The sequence below is a fragment of the Phascolarctos cinereus genome, unplaced genomic scaffold (assembly GCF_003287225.1).
Source record: "Phascolarctos cinereus isolate Bilbo 61053 unplaced genomic scaffold, phaCin_HiC Scaffold_4;HRSCAF=312, whole genome shotgun sequence".
NCBI lineage: Eukaryota > Metazoa > Chordata > Mammalia > Diprotodontia > Phascolarctidae > Phascolarctos > Phascolarctos cinereus.
Window position 1 is genome coordinate 456255683 of NW_027555847.1, and position 23238 is coordinate 456278920.

The window sequence follows — 23238 nt, forward strand, 5'->3', positions numbered from 1 at the left end:
TTTGTCAATTGGCTTTATGAAATAATATTATAGGGACATAGTGTCAAGTGATAGGGCAGAATTGTGTTGTTCCAAATAACAACTGTGTAATATCTGAACCTTTTTTTTAAGTGCCTTGATGATTTAGCCGACAATAATAAAAGAAGTAAATGCACCCGTGTAAATACTACTGTACTAGTGTATCAATGGGATTATAAAACTGTAATCACCTGAAAACAGGCCAGGTGTTTTAAATGTGAATACATCAATGCTGGTAGTGCCATTTGAATCTATGATCGTATACCATTGCTTCCCAGGTGGTTGCTAAGTTGTTAGGTACTATGGATGGAAACTTCATCAGAAGGGGAACAAAAAAAAAATACATCCTACTGGCAGATAGGCCAAAATGGCCTTGGGCCTGTATACACCACCCACATATGTTTCTGTTGGCAGCAAAATCTTATGAGATTTCATGGCCAACAAGTCATCTGTGGTGAAAATATTATTTCTACACTGGGGAAAATACGTCTGGCAAGATTCCACCACCATCGTAGAAATCTACACCAAACAGAATTAATCCATAATCAATAACTTGACTGTGGAGATGAAGCACACTATGTTAAAGATAGAGGGAAATGATTGATTAGTATGATGCATTTTTTGATAATTTGTTTAAACTTTAAAATACATTAGAACTTGCTCTCTCTCAGTTAATGACACTGACTTGGAAAAAAATAACAATGCTAGGCCAGAAAAGAAATTCTTATACTAAATAATTGTTCTTCAAACACAGAAAGGTACTTGATGCGTAGCACTATGTTGTTTGCAACTCATCACTTGTAGCAACTGATGACTCCATTAAATTTAAACCCCCTTTAAAATATGTTTTAAAGTAACTAAGAATAATGCCAATGTGTTATTATAAGACAGCACTAATTCAGGAAGCCAGATAAAGTGGAAAACAGTGAAGCAGAAATTAGGCAGAAATGGATATCAGCCTTAGCTCCATCAAGAATCTGTACAATGTGGGCAGCTAGGTGGTACAGTGGATAGAGCACCAGCCCTGAAGTCAGGACGACCTGACTCTGAATCCAGCCTCAGACCAAACACTTGACACTTTCTAGCTGTGTTACCCTGGCATAGCCACTTAACCCCAATTTCCTAAAAACTCAAAAAAAAAAAAGAATCTGTGCAATGAATGAACTATAGCTTTAAGCTCTCTTCGAGACAGCTTGGTGGTGAAGTGGTTAGAGTACCTGCCAGACCTATAGTCAGGATTCATTTTCCTGAGTTCAAATCTAGCCTCAGACATTTATTAATTGTGTGACCCTGGGTTAGTCATTTAATCTTCATCTTCCTCAGTTTCCTCAACTGTAAACATGGGGATAACTCACAGAGTTGTTGTGAGGTTCAGATGAGGTAATATTTGTAAAATGCCTATCGTAGTCCTGGCACATAGTACACCCTTAATAAATGCTTATACCTTTCCCTCTTCCCCTTCTCTTTCTAAGATCTAATAGTAGGTATTAATGCCCTGATGGAGGCAGCATGGTACAATGCTTATATTGTTGAGCTGGTTACAAATCCTACTTCTGACCATGTATGATCCTAGTCAGGTCAATTAACCACTATATGCCCCAAAGCAATTCCATAGAAATTATTTACTAAGGCACATAAAGGTTATAATCTATTTTGATAGAGGGAATTGCTATACTGGAAACTCACCAAGATAATAAACATTATGGATTACATTATAAGCACAGATCATCAACTCACCTCTATATTTCTTAACAGTACTCTCTACATATGCAATGTCTGCTGATAAAACCATTCATGAGAATGCAGATTCATGGTTCTAAGAAATCTTTACTTCTATTTTTTTTCTTTTGACAGCTGTGAAAGAGTGACCCAAAATAAGTATATTGAAAAAGATTATGACATTTGACTGGCAAAGTAAAAAACAAAACAAAAAACACAACAAAACCCAACATACCAAGTACTCTTGCAAGGGATTAATATATGAAAAACTGAAATAATCTACTCTTTGTTATCAGAAATTTAATGTGCATTCAGTTGGAAAGATATCACTCCTAGATTGTAAGCTCCATGAAAGATGGGACTGATAGTACCTACCTTATAGAAATGTTGTGAGGATCAAATGAGATAATATTTGTAAAGTGCTTAGCTCAATGCCTGGCACATAGTAGGCCCTTTATAAATGCTTATTCCCTTCCCTTTCCTTCCTCTTCCCTTCTTTCCTCCTCAATATGTGATTTTCCCCCCTAAAATGTGTGAAGAAAAATAAATTATCACATTCACTAAAGAACCTCATTATAATTCTCTCCTTGGTTCATTAGACATTAGAACTAGAATAGACCTTGGAGATTAGTCCCTCATTTTACAAATGAGAACTGAATTGAGATCTGGAGTAGTAAAGTGTCATCATACCAGGACTAGGCAATAAAGGAAGGAGATCTTTGATATCAAATCCAGTGCTCTTTTCATTATGCCAAATCTGCCTCCTTAGGGCCCTCACTATGCAAAACGTTTAAAAAGTAGAAATTCTTCAATAGAAATCTTCATATTTGGAGTAAATAAACAAATCTTAGATCCTCTCCAAGGCAAATCTTTGTTATAATGAACTTTGGAAGACAATACGCTCTTCTGCCTATCATACCTCAGGATAGAATAAAACAAACAAAAAATGTCCATAAAATGACCAAGGGAGAGGAGGGTTTGTTACAGAAAGATTTAAATTAGCCTTCTTCTCAACAACTGAATGTACATGTAGTTAGCATCTGCTATGTCAAGAATGGAATTGTTAAACATGTACTTATTAATCAAATCCCATAATAACCAAATTCTAAAGCAAAGGATTCTTTCTTAAGGTTAAATGTAAGCAGAACCAGGAGAACAACGTATACTACAGCAGTAACAGTACAAAAACAAGTCTGAAAGACTTAAAAACTCTGATCACTGCAATGATCAGTCATGATTCCAGGGGACTGATGAAGAATTCTGACCAACTATTGACAAGGAGATGATGGACTAACATTCAGACTGAAAAACACATATTTGGATGTGGCCAACATGGGAATTTGTTTTCTTTGACTATGCTTATCTGACATAAGGGTCCTGTATTCTCTTTTTTAGTGGGTTAGAGGAGTTGAGAGGGAGAAAAAAATTCTTGAAAATAAAAAAAGTAATTAATTTAAAATGATGAAGCTTAAATGTAGAAATTTTAGGGAAAACAAAAGTAATTTTTATTTCTATAACATGTGTTAGGTAGTTTACCATCTTATGAGATTGCACAGATGGAATATATAAATAGATTCCAGATAGGGTTAGATAAATTCATAATGACAAAGCTATAATGATTTACAAGGAAAACTGAAATTGTTCAGGGCTATGTCTAAAACCTTGAAGAATTATATCAATAGGGTATCAATAGGATCAACTATGCACTTCCAGGATATGTCCTTTGGCATAATCTAGATTTTACAGTATATTTTCAAAACACAAGGAAAAAGCAATACTGCTGTCCTTGAGATACTGACTTTATACTTAAAAGAATTAATTTGTAATGTAAATTAATGCATTTACATGGTCTTAACAAAAGACATAATTTCCATCATAGTGTCAATGTTATTCTCAGTAAAAATATTTCTTTTCAGTGGTAGCTGTGTTGTCAACTACAAAACTCTTGATATATTAGATGTTCAGTACATCCTTCTTTGGGTAGTGAGGTAGAATAGTGGATAGAGAGAACCAGGCCTGGAGTTAGGAAGACCTGAGTTTAAATCCAGGCCCTGACACTAGCTGTGTGACCCTGGAGCAAGTCACATAATGCTGTTTACCTTAGCTTCCTCATCTGTAAAATAGGCTGGAGAACACAATGGCAAACCACTCCGGCATCTTTGCCAAGAAACCCCCAAACGGGATCGTGAAGTTGTTCAGAACTGAAATGACCAAACAACATTATCTTTTAAAGGAATGTAATGATTTTGTGGGCTCATTACAGATTTGATTAAATAATTATAGGAGTTAGGAGTAGGAGAGAACATTGACATATGATGATGATAAAGAATTTGTCATTGTTAATTTTTTTTTTGAGGAGTGGGAGGTCCAAATAATTTGACAGGCATAGGAAACTCCTTCCACAGATGTGGTTATGTAACTTGTCTATAATTTAGTGTTAAGGAGTTGCCTGGAACCCAAAGGTTAATTGACCTGCCCAGGGTTTCACAGGTAGTATTCATCAGATGTAGTACTCTAACATGTGGTCTTGACTCCAATTCTAGTCCTCTAACCAGTAAGACATGCCTCCTCTCATTATGATTTTAACTAGAGGTAAAAATATTCCTTGCTTTATGGACTAGTTAATTTTAGTAAAGCTAAATATGAAATAAATTATTTCAAAGCAAATCTTATTTTCCCTTCAACTGCCATTTAAAAAAGAATACTAATATATTCCCTTGGGAAATTTCCTAGACTACATTAATTAAGAATATTTTCATGAGAAAGATTAAGATCATGGACCTCTTTGTGTCATGCTAACACTGTAGCAATGGGAATACTTTCAAAACATTTTTAGAATTTTACAACATGTTTCTGGATTTCTCCTCTATCATTGCAGCTTCTTTCCTGTCCTTTCCCAGTCCATACCACAGGAATCTCTCCCATTTCCTAGCAATCACTGCCTACTGCTTAAAACAACTGGAACTTACCTTTGGTCCTATTCATTCCATTGTTCAGGGGTTTATATCTAACAGAACTGTGCTATAATCACACAACTTTGCCAACATGTGTTGCCATCTACCTTATTATTTAACATAATCTGAAAATTCCTTAAAGTCCTCAGGTTCCATAAAATGAATTCCTGTACTATTTTAGCAGTTCTTCAGAGTTTTAAATCTTGTTTCAACAGGTTTATTTTTTTAAGGACCTATACCTCTATTACTACTAAACAACTGATAACAAAGTGACAACTTAAAAGAAAAACTAAACGAATTAGCTTCCATTTAAGTAATGACATTTTCTGACTAGTGAAGAAAATAACTACTACATTAAGCACAGTGCCTTTCACATAGTAGGCATCCAGCAAATGTTTAACTGAATTAAGAAATGTTATTTTGACTTGTTAGATTGATATCTGTATTGATATCTATATCTATATTACATTAAACCTCAATGGGAGACAAATATTTCATTCCTGAAAACTACAGGATATATGCCAAAATATGTTAGGAAAGCCATAAAAACTTGAAAAATCTATTAAAAAATTCAATGAAATATTCTGCAGGTTTCAGTCAGTGAAGAATAAAATTCTAAAATCTGCATTAACTAGGCATGATTTAACAATCTTTTTTTGTTTGTTTTTGTCCTACAAGGTAAACATACCAATGAAAAACAGTGTCAAAAAGGGATTGAATTGATGAGAGGAAACAGGGTAACTCAAAGGCTAAACTTTCACAAGTTTGGGCAGATGCCACATTGAGCCAGAGGCAAGATACCACCCACACTGGCACACACCAAGCTCAGCTCACCACCTTGTGCCATCACTAAGCTTCTAGGATTGTTTGATGGGTTGTGAAGCATAAGAAGGAAATGATCCCCACAGTAACTTGGAAACACTCGAGTTCTAACTGAGCCATCAGATCTATCAACATGAGCCCTGGGCTGAATTCAATTCAATTCAACAAATATTTATACATGACTGGCTGTTGGGCTTACAATAGAAAGTTAACTAGTAAGAAGAATGGCGGATTGGGAATCAGGTGTCTGTATATCCTTGAAAAATGGTGTGCCAAAATTCTAACCCAATTCCTCCAGGTCTGCCATAAAAGCAAATGGGAGTGGAGTATGTGCCAGTCAATATCTTTCCCAGGTGGGAGGCTGGCAGTAGGGTTTTAGAAATGATGGATGGATAAGTAGAACTGTCAGTGGAAACAGTCTACAATAATACACCCAGCATAATTTGATAATGTGTATGTTAAGATTCAGGTCTAACCCATCATCTGAACTGTAACAAATCTATGACCTGTGATTGCTTTGATTCTTGGTAAGAATGCAGGGAATAAAGGAGGGAGAACTTAGAAATTCAGTGTTGAAATCAAAACTCACAAATTACTTTCAAATGATTATTTTTAGAATGTAAGCTTATTATCTCTACTTAATTATAGGTTAACAACTTATACCTTAACTCCATGGACCCACAAAAGAAGTCAAAACTGAAATGGTTTCTTTCACTATCTATAACACCATTATCATGTCCATCATCCAAGTTCATAACTTTTAAAATCATTTTAATATCCCTCTCTTATCTGTCATCTGCATGCAATGTACTGCCAATTCTTTTCCCCACAAAATCTCTTTTTCTATTCAACACCATGGTAACTACCTTAGTCTAAGTCAACATCACCTCACTTCTGGATTCTAGCAAAAACCACCGAGACAGACTAACTGTTCTAATCTCTCTCCATGCAATCCATTCTACATATTCTTTCAAGAATTTTCTTCCTCAGATAGATCATAACATTCAACATTCAACAGTGGTTCCACAGCATCCATTATAAATATAGTCCTAAGTCTCTCCCTTTTATCTTAATATCTTTGTCATGGAATGCTGTGATCCAACCAAGACAACTTATTTGCTGTGCCCTGCAAAATACATGCTCATTTTGACTCAGTTATTTATTCAATTTCCTCCAATTCTTCCCTAACCATCTGGCATCTCTTCATTCAAAACCCAAACTAAAACCCATCTCCTCTAGAAAACTTTCTGATTATGTGGGTTATTCATTCTGTCATTCTATATCCCTTTGTAGTTTAAGCGTAGTTTGAAAAAAATCCAAAGTTTCTGACATCTTTTACATGTGTGCTTGTCTAGTCTGTCCAATTACGTTACAGACTCTTAAGAACAGCACATAATTGCCAATTTTTCTCAGTACATAGTGTTGCTAGTTGGATTTCAACTCACTGATAGTGAGTACAGGTCTATCTTGACTACAAATGCATCTGAGGGCCTAAATTTGTCTAAAATAAGTAATAATTTTTAGAATGATAGTAGTCATCCACCAGGTTAAAAGTGGGTCACAAGGTGGCTAAAATAAATATTAAGTATATTACAATAGAGTTTTAAAAATGGAATCCTCATTTAACCTACTTTTAAATAAATGAGTTATTACGTAACTAAGGGAAAAAAATGTGTTCACAGTGGATCAACACCTGTGGCTATAAACTTATTTAGTATTAATCCAAAGTGTCTCAAAACAGAAGCACAAGTGCTGTCAGAATTTTCCTTAACTTTGTAGTCTGGAAAACATATTGCAGTATTAAAACCTGGTCTCTGCTTTGCCAATGAACTCCTCAGCAGTCAAGCTAAAGGCCAAGTCATGGTTCCAGAGCTAATAGTATCTAGGGGCAACACAACATAAATCCTGTCTGGTTTCTGGATCTCCATTTCAGGGCTAGGATGAAACCAGTGAAACTAAAAAAGAAGGGCATATAAACATCTTATGCCAGACTTCCTACAATAGACATTTGTTAATTTTGAAAGTTTGCTGTAAAACCCACATATACATACACACAGAAAGAAATACTCTTTTATAACTTCTGTATGTTTCTGTAACACAAAATTGCAACCTATATTAAGATTTCTGATATCAACTTTGTAGATGTCTTCCTCAACCTTCCCCAGTTTCCACAATCTTCTTTCCATTGGAAAGCAACTGATTCTTCCGATTCCCAAAAGCATATGTGGTATGAGTCAAAAAGAATATTCCTGTTTTTCTTTTCACATTTAGAAGTTCAATTTTTGGCATTGTACAATAAAATACAAAATAAACAGTAGATTTTAAGATTTGCCAAATAAGCAAAAGATTGAGGTAATACATACTATCCATAAAGAATTAAAAAAAAAACTTGGCTTTTGTTTTCAACACATTAAAATAGATAACATAGTTCGGTGTTCTTGACTGAGTCTTTTTTTTTAGAAAATATTTTAAATAAAAACAAACCTTACTTCATAGCTGGTTAAATTAATAGTTGAATGGTAAGGGTTCATCAAAGTTAGTTTTGAGGTTACTTTAGGATGATTGCAAATGACTTTAAATACCTTCAACTTCAGACCTTAAAAAAGGTCATCTAAAAGTTAACCCACTGTGCACTGAAACCAGGTGCAAATTAAGCCTCATTATCACTAATTAAAGGTTATTTTTAAACTTTTCTAATGCTAACACTATCCTCTAGCTAATAATATTTTCAGAAAGTGCCTAATGCTCTAAGTTTCTTTATTTACAGGTACCATTGTGGCTTTATAGAGTTAAATCTGTTTCCTAATCTTTCTTATTCTGTTTTAAAAATGGGTTAAACACTTATAGGGGAAGAAAAAGAAATTAGCCTTCAATGCCTGATTCTGTATTTGATGCTTTACTTGAGGTGTTCTCACAAAACAAATATTTGCTGTTTTGTAGCAAAATTGCTGTAGATAGATACATCAATTTGACACATTTCTAAATAAATATTCCTTATAATCTATTGAAGATTCATATTAGTGACCTATATCTAGAAATGTGTATGTATATATACACATATGTATATGTCTATTTGAGCTTATATATGTTATATATTTGTATGTATATATGCATGTATATCCGTATTACAGAGCCCTGACATTTTCAGATGTTCTAGTTACTTTAAAGTCTTAGGGGAAAATGCCTCTCAACTGAGTGAGTAAAACAGAAAACAGGCCAGATGTTCAGTGGCTTCAGGTACAAAAGACTCACATAATTTAGCCAGATAAAACTTACCTCATCCATTTTGAAATTTTAGGGGTTAATACAAATGACAAAAATCCTATCAAAAGTTAATATGAAAAAACTGTGAGAGGTTACCATAGAAAGGCTTTCATGCTTCTTACAAAGCAGGTAAAAACTGAAAATTAGGGAGCAACACTAGGACATTTAACTGTGGTGCTGAAAGAAAGCATCAATGAACATTTCTCTGTGAAAACCACTCACAATATGTCCTTACCATATATTCCATATTAGAAGCTGGTGGATACACCTGACTTCTTAACTTATTATGAAGGTCCAAGATACTCTGCATATCATTGTCTGTGATCGCCCTTTTCCCTCTTTGCTTGGCGATCCACCACTCACCATCCTCGTCCATGTACTTTTCCAAAAGTTTCTCCAGAACTGTAGCATTGGGGACAACCATTGCTGGGATGGCATTAGCAATGAGTAGCAACGAAGTTATTCTGAGCCACACTTGTACTGCACACTTCATTGTGAATGACCTCAGGATTCCCCTATGATAAACTCCAAGATAAAGTCTTCCTTCCACTCCTTTTGACCCTAAAGGCAGGAATGAGAGTTCAATGATTAAGGTAAAAGCTCAGGATGAAACTAATTTTCATTATTTTTTTAAAGTTAAACTGTAGTTAGAAAAGAATGAAAGATGCCCTTGTAGCTTAAACAGGAAAGGGACACCCATTATTCATGGTTTCTAAATAAGTTATTCTAGTTACCACAACTTTATATAAATGTAGGTTTAACATATACATAGAAATCCATTTTGTGCAGTTATGAGCCAAACTATGTACCATTAAGTTTAAAAATTAAACAGATTCTTCTCTAAAGTGAAAAGCTAGCAAAAAAAATGAAGTTTTAGTTGTAAGATTTCAGATAACACAAAATGGTGGTTAGGGTAGTAGTAAACCAAGATATGGTCATCTGTATCACCAACCAAAATAGTTTTATTTTAGGTCATATTTAAATTCTAACACTCTAGAATCAGCAATAAGAATGTAACATTCTCAGATTCCTTTTAAGGATGCACCAGAATATGAGCAGTCCCATTATAGAGATCTTAAATTAAATGTTGGCTTTGCTAATCCAAAGTTCTGAATTTGAAAAGAAGAAAAAGAAAGAAAGAAGGAAAGAAAGAAAGAAAGAAAGAAAGAAAGAAAGAAAGAAAGAAAGAAAGAAAGAAAGAAAGAAAGAAAGAAGGAAAGAAAAGAAAAGAAGTAGTAGTAGTAGAAGAAGAAGAAGATGATGATGATGATGAGGAGGAGGAGGAGGAGGAGGAGGATGAGTACGACGACCCAATTATTGGATGGAGTTTGTTGTTTGGGGAAGCTTTGAAAAAAAGTTTTAAAACCAAGCCTTTGGTGACAATTTTCAAAAACATTTTGTTTGGGGGAACTGGAGAAAGAAATTGTCAAATTCATAGTGCTGTTTTTACATCACTTGCATGTGGGTTTTAATTGTACTACCTACAACTACCACTACCAACTCAAAGAGCAGGAATCAGCACTGTTTCCTACCCACGTGTATCGTTCCTTTACTCCCCAAAGAATCGAGAGTCCTTATTCCCTGGATAGTGTGTTCCTTTCCTGCGTTCTGCACCCGAGTTTGCCAGTGGGTTCCTCGTGTCACAAGCTTTAGCTTTCTCTAAGGCAGTTGATCGCTTCTGATCCCCTCTTTCCTCTGTACTCCCATGGGCGCTCTCCTGAGATAACCAATTCAGGATGAAAAGAGCAAGACAAAAGAGAAGCCCGAGACCCACTCTTCCAAGATGAGAAAACCCCTGAAAATCTTCACCTTTTGCATTTTCCAAGGACTGCACCCTCCGTTGCCTTTTAATTTCCTACAGATTAACTACCTTAAAAATATAAAAAATAAAGGTAAGCATTAAAGTGTAGGAAGAAGCTACCTCCACACTGTTAGTGGAATACATAGCAGAAAAAGCCCTTACCTCTCCAGCGTGAAGTCCACAGTTAGGAGCTAGGCGTCTGAATTACTGTGAGATTGCCTGCCTGCCTGCCTCCCCCAACTACAGCCGAGCTTTCCGATTCCTTAGTGACCCAGGTTGAAGGCACACAAATGACTATGAGAAGGCTGCCTTCTTCTTTCAGTGAAAGCCCAGGCAGGGGCTTTTTGCCGTGCTCTCCCGGGGAGGAGGGGAGCGCCCTCAGTCGCCTCTTGACAGCCTTGGAAGAAGTTGGTTGGGAAGAAAAGTGCTCGGAAGTTCAAAGTCAGAAGTCGGGGCGGAGCGAGGCTGCTTGGCTAGGCTGCCAGGATGGACGCCCCTATCTCCTGGGCGCTGTATATCTTGAGGGCCCCCGGGGAAAAAGCAAGGCAGGGGCCTGGGTAAGCCGGAGCGGCTCACTTCGCTTCTTTTCACTCAGGCTCCTAGGTTTCCAGCCCCTGCTCTGAGCGCTTCTCCGGGGCCCCTTCTTGCTCCCGGTCATTTATCTGGGCCCGGGGAGCGTGCACGTGACGTGCACTCACCCTTTTCGCCCACCCCCACCTCCACCTCCACCTCCAACCCGCGCCCTGGCCGCCTGCCCTCCTGCCCGTCCGCCCGCAAGCCTGCCAGCCTCCGGGAGCAAAGAGCTCACTCCCGCCTTCGCGGGGCTGGACCTCTTCTCTTAGCTTCCGACTGGTTGGGTTGGCTGTGGGCTAGAAGAAGGAAGCGTGGGAGGTCTGGAATTGGGGAGGGGGAGGTCTGAGAGGAGAGGTGAGAGAAGTGAAGAGAGGGGGAGGTGAGAAATAGGTCTATCTGGAAGAATTCTGCAGCTGTAGGCTAGTCTTCCGTTGCGCCCCTCCCCTGGAAAGTTGCGGCTCCGACTCGCACTGGGGCTGAACGGAAATGCTTGGCCTCTAGGGGAATTATGGAAAGAGACTCGATGGACCCCAGGGAATGGGAGTGGGAACCAGAGAAAGACTGCTAAAAGAGGGAAAGTCGCCCCTCTTTTCCTCTAGCTCTAACAGGAGCGCACTCCAGCCTCCTGCAACATGGTAACTCTGGAAAGCTGCCTAATGTGACTTCGTTCCACTCTGATAACCTGCAGGGTGAACAGGAGAAGCGGACCAGGACAGTGAAGATTGGAGGAGGGGAGTTATGAGAGGGGCAGTCCGTGGGGATACATTATCTCCGAGGATTGAAGATTCAGACTCCTTCACAAGCGCCTCTGCCTTTGGCTCCCACTAGATCTCTAAGCAGCGCTCCCCAAAGTGCCTGAGCATGTACTTAAAAAAAAAATCCAGCTATTGGGCGCTTGTACGTGTGAATGTGTAGTAAAGTATGAAACCCTTTTAAAAACTATTTCATTGTTGCTCAGTTGACTGGTTAAAGCCCTAAACTCTAGAAAGAACATTGAATGGATAGATACTTGCATCTTTCCCCTGGCAACCAATTTTTCCCCTCCCCCACGATGAGCACAGCACTAGAGATGCCAATGGAAAGCCCAACCCATCCGAAATGCCCATGTCTTGTGTTGCTTCCAGAACCACATTAAAAAGATTCCAAAGAAATCTTAAAGGTTATCTAGTCCAAGCCCCTCTTCTTACAGACTGCGAAAGCTGACCACAACAAAGCCAGGAGCAAATTAAGCCCTTAGTTCTCGATAAGTAGGAACAAAAAAGTCATTAGCTTGCATTTGATTCTTTGTAGTTTTTACCCTTTTTCTTCTATCTTCTTTACAATCTTTATCTAGTTTTTACATTATCTTTGTAGTTTCAACTTTAACAATGTGAAAAATGCAAGACGACTCCGTCCTCTAATACATTATGGGAGAATGAAATTTTTCATATATGTGTATATACCACATATAATGTGAGGTAACTCTAACACCACCAGTTGCCAAGAGAAGCTGCTGACCTACATGGGGTAGAGGTCTCTTCCCTATATCAATGAAATCACTGGTCAAGCCTATATATAATTTCACTGCCTATCATAGTCTTTGGCCTGATGGTAACTCTTTGGAGCACATTTTGGGGGTTAACTCTGGATTAAAGTATTTTCCTTTGTTGGAAATCCCGAAAGAAATCCAGAAACAGGAAGAAGCAAGTGGCCTGAGTCACTTTCTAAATAGTATCCTCTTTACCCTTTAATAGGTTACCTTTCTTCCCCCTTGTGCCTCCCGATCCACCCTCTTTTGCCTAGCAGACCCAGAACCAACCTCCAACAACTCAAAACCTATAATAACCTTTGTTTCCTCTTGAAAATGAAGGGCCCTAAGGTGAGACCTTTGAGTAGGGTGTAAGATATTAGACTGGTACATTCATAATAATAATAGTTTTCATTTTAATTGCACCTTAAAATTTACAACGCATTCTACATTTCTATTACTTCATCCTCATAACCTGGGAGTTAATCAATACTTAAATTAATTCAGGCTATTCACAGTAAAGTCAAATCCTAAAACTGAAGCTAAAACACTTTGACCACATAATGAGAACAGGAGACTTATTGGAAAAGACTGTTGGGAAAGATTGAAGGGAAAAGGGACAGATGAGATGGATAGACAGTTTCATGGAAACAACAAACATGAACTTGGACAGATGTCAAGAGATAGTGGAGGATGGAAGGGCCTAGAGTGGTATGGTCCATGGGGGTCACAAAGAGTTGGACATGGCTGAACAACAACATTATCCCCATTTTACAGATCCAGGAAATGAGGACGACAGAAGCAAAGTGACTTACTTGCCTAGAGTCACTTAGCCAGTCAGTATCTGAGGCAGGACTAAAATCTTGTGCCACCTAACTGCACACATAATATAAACAAAATGACTCACATTTCTGTAGTACTTAAGGCTTACAAAGCAATCTCCTTACCACAGCTCTGAGACATATTCATCTGTATTATTCTCATTGTACAAATGAGGGTATTTTGCAAACAGTCTAGAAAAGTTAAGCAACTTACAGAGGAATACACAGCTTTGTTTGCTTCCAAAAGTATTGCTATTTCCACTGTTATAAGCTAGGGCAGAGGTGGGGAAACCTGTGTTCTTGAATTGTGAATTCACAAAATTCACAATTCACAAATAAAGTTTGGATTCATTTAAAGGGCCGCATTTGAGGCTTTAGAGGGCTGCACGTGGCCTTGAGGCTGCACCTCTGAGCTAGGGATTGTGCTCACATGGAGTTGTTTGTACTTTAAAGATATTTAAACATCTTTATGCACATACCACTTCACTAGATTGGCTCTGTTTCCCTGTCTCCCTTCAGAGTCTTTATCTTGGAGTTATAATGTGTATAGAATATTGAATGTAGTGGTATTATAGCTTTAAAAAAATTAAACATAACAGTAGAAATAAAGAAAAAGAGATAGTGTTAAGGTAAGCATTTATTAAATATTTACTATGCGCCAGCACTGTGCTAAGCACTAGGGAAACAAATACAACCTAGCAAGATGATCTCTAACCTCAAAGATCACCCATTCCTATGAGAGAAGACCCATAGAGAGGTGCTAGAATGCTGGGAAGCAGAAGAAAGGTACTAGTACAGGATTGTGGTGAGGGAACTAACACACACACACACACACACACACACACACACATACACACATGTGTATGTATTGTAGGTCTGTGTATATATGTATGCATCTGTATATATATTTATTATAAAGTGGTATGAATACCAGGGCCCTGGAAAGATAAGGTAAAAAAGGTTATCTAACACTCTATCAGTAGCTTAGTAGCCTCTAGTCCTCTGATCGGATGGCTGAAAGGTAGAGCAAAACCTTCTCCCAAAGTTTCTATTTAAAAAGGGCTCAGAAGCCCAGGGAATTCTTCATATCCCTCCACTGCTCATATTCAATTCTATCATCATCATGCCGCTCCAGGGTACCTTCTTCCCACCCTCACCCCACCCCACTTTTCACCTTTTGTGTGTTTACTTTCCCCATTAAATTGTAACCTCCTTGATGTCAGGGACTGCCTTTCTTTTTCTCATTTGTATCCCCAGTGTCTGACACATAGTAGGCTCTTAACACATTTACTGTATTGTATATCTCTTCTTGTCATCTGCCCTCTGAAAGATTTCCTGCCCAAGATTTCCTAAGTTGCATCACAGCAAGAATCATATCAGTGTTAGTTAAATGTGTCCTGCTAATTGCTGATTATCTCATTGTTATATTAATATTATATTCAAGGCATTACCTAAAGGCTTAATTTGTAAACTATAAAAACTTTAATAACAGGTTTTAAACATGGCAGAAACACTAGTCTTTCGAATACCATTTGATGTGGAATTCAGTTGTGTTCAGGAAAGAATATAACATATCTCTGGGCCCCATTTCCCATTTTTTTCTAGAATTTCTTTATACTATTATTTATTTTATAACATTGTCCTAGAGTTTTATGGTTAAAACAGGATGGCCACAGAGATCCTTTCCAGTTCTCAAATTCTGTGATTCTGTGACTTATAAATTTTCATTTAAATGTCACTTACAGATTGTTCCTACCCAGTTTAAAAGTGTATGATGAATTTGTGAAGATCTTATATTTCTTAGAGCTCTCATTGAGAAAATGTTTGAAGAAACCTGTGGAGAGCTAGCATTCACAGACCTTAAACTTGGTTGAAAATCGAGAAGTAATCATTGAATACAACATAGCGTGGAGTAGACATGCTGTAGACTCTATAAGTTTCCTCCCTACTCCAAAAAAGAAGGTTTTGATTTAAACATCTATTTAAAAAATAACTAGTTTTAATCACTTTTTTTCCTAAGTCTTATGGAAAATACTTTTTTTTGGTATTCACAAACACTCAGAAAATTAGGAAGCCAAGGTGCATGGCACGTTATAGGTACTGACAGAATTTATCTAAAGGCAGAAAGCTAGAACTGAGGTTGACCAATGCCCTGTTACAGCACGGCTGCATTTCAAATGGTCTATGATGTTAACACTAAATATGACAGGAATTAAATACAATAAGGAAATTGATGATTTCAGAAACACCCCAAGAAGAGTTATTTATACATCCTGAACCACTAGTGGAAATTATATTTTAGTACATCTTTCCTTGATAGAATGCAAGCTCTCTATCAACAAAGGGTTTCATTTCTGCCTTTTCATCTTCTTAGCCTAGCACAAATGCCTAATAACAAATTTAGTAAACGCTTGTGATTGATTGCTTGATTGGTTTTCAATTGTTCAAAAATCTGTTTTTATCAGGATTGATGCTTCTACTGAGACACATTGCAAACTCCCTTGGTCTTGGTTAAAAAATAATTGTGAGTTCCTCTGAAGAATTAATTGTCCTGAGGCTTACTTGTTTATTCCTCCAATAACAGACATAAAGTCTATCACCATGTTCATACTTCAAACCTTTCTGATCTGGTAAGACTTGAAAAAATGTCTGATTTATTGGCATGACCTACAAGAATTCAGTCATTTCCACTTTATGATGTAGCACTTAGGTACCTGCCTGAGAGAGAAGGGAGAGTGACATTTCTAAAATCATGTAATTTTTTTCAAAATGAGATTTCTCTCTAGTAATAATAGGTAATATTTATATAGCATTTTAAGATTTGCAAAGTATTTTTGCAAACATTATCTCATTTTATCCTCACAGCAGTCCCGAGAGATAGGTGCCATTTTTATTTCCATTTTATAGATGAGGAAACAGACAGATTGAGGTTGTTACATAGCAAGTAAGTGTCTGAGGCAGAATTCGAACTCAGATCTTCCTAACTCTAGGTCTAGCATTCTATCCACTGATTATCTGCATATAATCTGTAAGGAAAGTCACTCATTGCAGACTAATCAAATGCTTATTTGTAAGATTCTATCCCCAAATGACTTTTTGTTTCAGCCTATTTCTAAGAAATACATTTCATTCATCAGGTATTCCAATTCACATACTTCTAGCTAGAATATGTGCAAATAATTGCATCATGAATGAACTAGCCTCTGTGACTGCCAAACACAGCTGGCATAAAAGGTATAAAACTAAAATTTGCTACTTAGCAATGAAAAATATAAAAAAAGAGCAAAATTATGCATCCCATGTTAAAGAAGAATTATTTTTTTTAACTCTTTATAGTCAGGAACAATCAGGATGGTAGAAAAACCTGGAGAACTGAAAATCATAGCCTTGAAAGCTGATTGTGACTGCATTCTTTTATGAATTCTCCTACTTCCAGAAGACATTGATTTAGAGAAGTAGTTCTCAGTGGGTCTAAGTTAGAGATTGCTTTTAGAATTTACAGAGGCCTATTGGAAACAGAACTTTCTAAAAGGAAAAGTGTCCAAACATTCAACTTCAAAATTAATTCTCAGAAAGTGGCTATTTCTGTGTCATAGGGCTTGACAGAATGCTCAAGCGATATTAGATAGTCTGCAATAAGAGAGTTTGTGAAAACTAAGTTTTTTTTAAAAAATCCCCATATTTAAGAAAAGAGCAATTATTCATTTACTTTGAGTTCTTGTGTAAAAAATGTGTCATGCACATGTTAAAATAATATTTAAAAGAATATTTGCAAGATTTCAACAATATGTGTAAAGCAAAGATTTGGCACAGTCAAATGCAAAACTCATAAAAAAACATTTAATTCAATAATGTGTTCGGTTATTGAAAATTACTTCTGAAACACTATAAAAAGACTAAAGACATAAAAAGTGATAGAGTTAAATGAAAATTGGCCACTATTAGAATTAAAGCAAATGCCAGAAGTAGTTTGAAGGAGAAAGTCAGAAAGACTGAAGTTCATATCTCGACACCAATACATACAAGGGGCATGACGCATAATCAAGTCACTTCACTTCTCAGTAACCCAGACAGATAAGTTGAAGTAACAAACAGGTTTCCAATCTATATCAGTGAAAGGCATTTCCACATGAGATATTTCCCTTGCTCTTTAGTTATGTCGGCTTTATGACCCCAATTGGGATATTCTTGCTAAAGATCCTGGAGTGGTTTGCCACTTATTTCTCCATATCAATTTACAGATGAGGAAACTGAGGCAAACAGGGTTACCAGGGTCACATACCTAGGAAGTGTCTGAGGTCAGATTTGAACTCAGGAAGATGAGCCTTTCTTATTTCAGGTCCAGCACTCTATTTACTATGCCACCTAGCTAGCCCAGATGTTATAGGTGGGAATCCCTTCAAAATAACAAGTACAATTTTTGAACATAAGTTGAAATCATATATTGATGCAGGAAATGCAATATATCTGTGGAAAGTGCACAAGTAAACAATTTATATGAGGCAAGTGCAGCATGTAAATAGAAAGCAAGTACCTACAATACAGCAGAACCCAATTTTCTAAGTTCTTGTTTGTTTGTTTGTTTTTCTTGTTTTGTCTTTAGTTCAGGCTTATGATAGCATGGGTGTAGGGAGTTTCCAGTAAGAAAATGCTCCCTATTAACGTAGATTGGCAATGGTCTGCAGTAGTGGTGTTAAAACTCAAATATAAATGGGAACCACTAAACCATATATTAGGATCCCTGTGGGCCACATGTTGACTTAGAAAACCATATGCTAATATTCTGTATGCTTTATTGTATTTTTATTTATTTTGTTAACTTTTTCCCAATTACATTTTAAACTGGTTCAGCTGTACTCAGGAGTGTTGTGGACCCTATGACACCTCTGTTCTCCAACATATATTCTTGGAGAGTTTCACAGAGAATTTAAGTAACTTGGTTCTAGTATATATCTAAGGCAAGACTTAAAACAAGGTCATTATGACTCCAAGGCCAGCTCCTTATCCACTATGCCATGCTGTATCTTTAATTTCATTATAGAGAATTACAAAATTCAAAAAGAAAAGTGAGATTTTCATAGCTTCAATCAGAAACATTTCAAGTTAGTCCTTAAGACAGAAAATAAATATCCACCCTGTCTTGTAACATTTCAAAAGTAGTGCAAACTCCTTCTATTTAAGCAAGAACAACAAACGACTGAGGATCCTGCTTCCAAAAAGTATGGTGAGAAGGGAAAATTATGTAGTGACTGCCACTGAGTAGGCAAAGTTTGTCTTTCTGAAAATGGGCAAGAAATTATCTACATTCAAAGTAAAGGCTAGACTCCCTCCTAGAAGAGGAGACAAAGGAGTCTGAAGAACACCTGTTCACCCCATTCAGTAATCAGGTAGAATTAAGCCTTCCTTTTAAAAACTGAGGTACAGCACTTCATTGTGAAAAACCAAGAAGAAAATAAAAATTTTCTAAAGAGGCATAAGGGAATAGTACATATTAAGAGATTGGCAGAGGGAAGACCATGATACCTATGAGAAAGTGACCACTGAACATTTGGAGTGAAGTAAAAGGCATGAGAGTTTAGCTAAAAAAGAAGGGGATGTACCTTCTAAGTAATCGGCAGCTACTTGTCTTCCAATAATACAATAAAATAAACATTAACTAAATGCTTATGACGTGCCATGTGCTAAGTTCTGGGGATACAAATGTGACAAAAAAAGACAGTCCCTGCTCTCAAGGAGCTTTCAAAAAGAAGCTAAAGGGAGAATGAGAGGGAAGGGTGATGGTAGAATCAAATACAAGCCACGAAACAAAGATAAAATAAAAAATAAGCTGGGCTTCCAAGACCTCTTTACATGAAGGCTTTGGGAGATTTTTACTCTATCCTCCATCCGTCAGAGTGGCAGAGGCAACAGAGTACTTAATGAAGTATGATCACTAAAGCTGATGCAATCTCAGTGATAATGAGTTTTCTAGTGATGAGCTTTTCCTGGAAGGAGATGGGGTGATGATGGTTGAGTCAAATACAGTGTGGTAGGTGGGAAATGAAAAAAATATTTGGTGTGGATCTATAGCTACTGTCAGATGAAAGGCTATACACTAAGGGCCAGAGGAAGAAGAGACAAGTAGTAATCAATGGTGAGCTCTGTTATGGTGTACAACTTAGCTATTTGTCAAACTGATAAAAAATAGTTACTTGTCTTCTTGGAATATGTATCTAGTGAGTGATGAAGAACTTCCCAAGATTTTTAAATATTGGTGACTACTTCTATCTTTTGTTTATTCATGTGGAAATCAGATAATACCCGAAGAAACCTATAGAGCACTGCTAAAGATTATTGGGTCTTGGGCAAGAAACTGAAGACTTTAGGACCTCAGGCGGCATTTTTATCTCTCAAGGGGTATTTTGAAAAAAGACAAAGGCTTCAGAATAGACAGGCATTTATCAGACAAAAGTAGCCAGTTAAGAAGTTTCCAGAGAACAAGATTTCAATTTCTGGGCTACAGCTTTAAATGTAAAAATGGTAAGCTCCTGATCAGGGATACTGTTTCATACACAAAGGCGCGAAGCCGTTCCGGAAATACGTAATTCCAAAAGCAGAGCAGACCGGAAGTTGTGAAGTCGTTTCCTTGTTCGTTTTTTCGGGAGGTCGGCAGAGTAGGGAGGGTTTCGCAGCTAGGCCGTGCCTCGTGGAGGCAGAGGAGACCCACACGGAGACCTGGGAGCACGAGGAGGAGGAACAAGAGGAAGAGGAAGGGGAGAGACCCCCGACCGCGGGCCGAGGCCCCGGCTGCCCGGAAGCGAATGGAGAGACTGAGGAAAGTCCTGGAGCTGCCCCTGGAAAGGAACGAGGCCCCGAAGTTACATCATCAGGAGGTTGTGGAGGAAGCTGAAAGGCTTAAGCTGCCCGCGAACTGGGAGACTAAATGGGAAATGAAAGTCAAACAAAGAAATAGGAATGTGCTGCAAGGAGAAAAGATTGTGAACGAACGAAACCACTGGAGATCGGTGCCAAAGACACAGAAAGATGGGAAAGGAAGAAGAGGAAGAACCCGGACTGTGCAGCTCCTTAGTTAAGCCAGTATCATAGGTTGACCAAGCAGATCAAACCTGATATGGAAACATTGAAGGAAAAAAAAACCTGAGAAAAACAGAGAGAAGAATTCAACCCAGCATCTACCCAATAATAGTCTTCTGCATGAAATACATGTACCTTCTACAAAGGAAATTCATAGGATGGTTATAAATCTAGAAAAATGAATTTAAAAAAGGAGAAAAACACAGTCAGAGAGGTCAGTATAATGATGACTCTGATACTGACTACCTTAATGAAAAATGCCAAGTTCAACAAGAAAGCAGAAAGATTCTATGGAAATATACTGCTGAAATTAAAAAAAAATGGAGAGGGGAACAGCAGTCTAAACTTCAGGCAACATTGGACATAGTAGTAAATTGAGTCTTAGAGTAGATTGCTATAGGTGAACTTACCAGTAAAGGAGAATTTTTACCCTTGTATTCAACACTCCTGCATTTATAAGTTTATGTATTTTCATCCTTCAGTGTAATGCTTTTTATTTCAGGTAAAATCTAACCACCACTGATACTTAACAGATGGGTTCCCATGGACAAAATTATTTAAGCCCGTATTTCTACTTGTAAAATGGGCATAACAAACTAAACTCACAGGGCGTTGTGAGGCCAAAGTACTATTTTTTTGCTTTTTAAATTTATATAAAGTCTGGGGGAGGTGGGGAGGATTCCCAAAACATTGTTAACAAACAAGTAGAAATTACAAGGAAGCAAATATGACATCCTAGGTATTCATGAGATAGGTAAGGTGATGTTCATAACTGGTATGTGGAAATGGAAGTGCATATACTTTGTTTAAAAAGAACAGAGTTGGTTAAAATGAACGGAGTGGAAGAGAGGACAAAGTACCATTGCACATTAAGAATTTATATTTTAATGACAGAAAATTTAGGCTAGAAAAGGTAGAAACATGTGGAAGAGACTCTATAAAACCAATAAAGCAGAATGCCCAGCAGCAGTGAGGACTCAATAGAGATTAGTAAATTTTCAGAAACAAGAGGACAAAAAACAGATGGTAGGGATAACCCAAAGCTGGAGTTTAGAAGGATATAATCACTGGTTTTATAGGGTAAGGGGTCTAAGATTTTTTGGCAGTGTATAGTTGAATGGGTTGACCATAGAGTTAAGACTGGGTTGAGATGAATGTGATTCCACAACAAAGTTTGAGCTCAAGGTAAGAAGTTTAGGAGTAATTAGGCATAAGGAGAGATGAGGAGAGAGAAGATTATGGTCAGATAGTTGGGAAGGAAAAGTGAGATCTAGGCTATGATAATTCAAGTGTGGGCTGAGGTTGAAGATGTAAGTCTTAGGACTTGAGAAACTTCCAGAGTGACTTGAAGTGCCATTAATATTTATATTTAAGTCCCCAAGTATGAGGGCAAGGTTTGGAATGGAGCAAGAAACTTTGCTTAGAATGCATTAAAAGGGAGAAAGAATAACCAGGAGAAAACTGCTACTGAGCTGGATAGGGCAATATATTGGTACCCTTCACATCTTTCTGTTTGAGGACAGAAGATCAAAGACTGCTCTGTCTCTGACTTCTGCTTTAAAATACAGGCATTGCAGACCAAGTCCAAGCACCTATTACCTCCTCTTGCTTGGTAGTTTTTACTCCATTGTTACCATGTTGCACTCCGTTTCTACAAAGAAAGGGAAGACATAAGTGAAGAAATGACTCAGTTTACATCTTGTCCCAGACGCCAAAATAATGCTCTGAGTCTTTCTGATCCTACAACAAAGAAAAACAAAGCAAAACAAAATCTTAATCCAGTTCATTTCCATATTTTTGGCAAGATTATAAAAATAAATCATAAGATTTTTTTTCTCACTTTAGCTCAACCACTAACCAAGAGAAAGCCTGACACTTTGGGAGCCCAGAAATCAAACCTTAATCTTTCTTAAATCCTTGTTTCTCAATATCAAACATTTTTTTCCTCTCTGCTGAAATCTCTTCACAAAAAAAGAAAACCAACAGCTCAAAAAAAAAAAAGCAATTAGAATAGAACATAAATCAAAAATGGGCTTGATCTGATAGAAATTTAAAATATCAAACAAACAACTTTATAAAGTTCTGTCTTTAAAAAATATGTCACAAAGAAAAAGGGGAACGAGATACTTTGTCAGCTGCCTTGGTTCTCAGCCAGTGAAGATCAAGGAATGTGCCTCCTCCTGATAAAGTGATTAGTTGGTTGGTGGTTTTTTGTTGGGTTTTTTTGGGGGGGTTGGGGGGAGCAAGAAAAAGTTTGTATCCAGTACATTGTCTTGGGGGGTGAAGGATTCAGGATTTTTCGAATGCAAGAAGATGCAAGGAGAAATGTGCAAAATGACAGTAAGTTTATTGGAAAAGGAAAAGAAGTTTGTGAGAAAGAACAATTAAGAGGGAGGAAAGAACAGGACACTTAGGAGGAGGGATGTGGAGAAGATTGTGGAGAGGGGTATAAGAGGAAGCATATTTTTGCCAAGGCACACAGTTATTCTTCAGGAATAGGACATTGAAGAGTGGGACTTTGCTAGCCATTGAATAAAAGTATGGTACTGTTTGACTGATTCTTGTGATATTAGAGGGCAGCTTTAGTTAATTTGTTCTCATGCACTAGGCAAGAAGTGAGATCAGGCCTAGTATAAGAGGCCAGTAGATAAGGTTCTGAGGGCAATAGGTCCAGGAAACTGTCAT

General features: G+C 37.4%; 1 protein-coding gene and 1 pseudogene across 1 annotated transcript in view; one reads left to right on the forward strand and one right to left on the reverse strand.

Moving 5' to 3' along the window:
* Nucleotides 1-11266, reverse strand: part of CRISPLD1 (cysteine rich secretory protein LCCL domain containing 1) — a 50578-nt gene extending 39312 nt beyond the window's left edge. Inside the window, exons 1-2 of the mRNA XM_020971059.2 lie at nt 10741-11266; nt 9013-9338 (exon numbers count right to left, since the gene is read on the reverse strand). Coding sequence (XP_020826718.1) covers nt 9013-9270 — 258 coding nt within the window. The 5' untranslated portion in view covers nt 9271-9338; nt 10741-11266. The remainder of the gene's footprint in view (nt 1-9012; nt 9339-10740) is intronic.
* On the forward strand, nt 10875-21210 carry LOC144456559 (uncharacterized; annotated as a pseudogene).
* Nucleotides 21211-23238: the final 2028 nt, after the last annotated feature.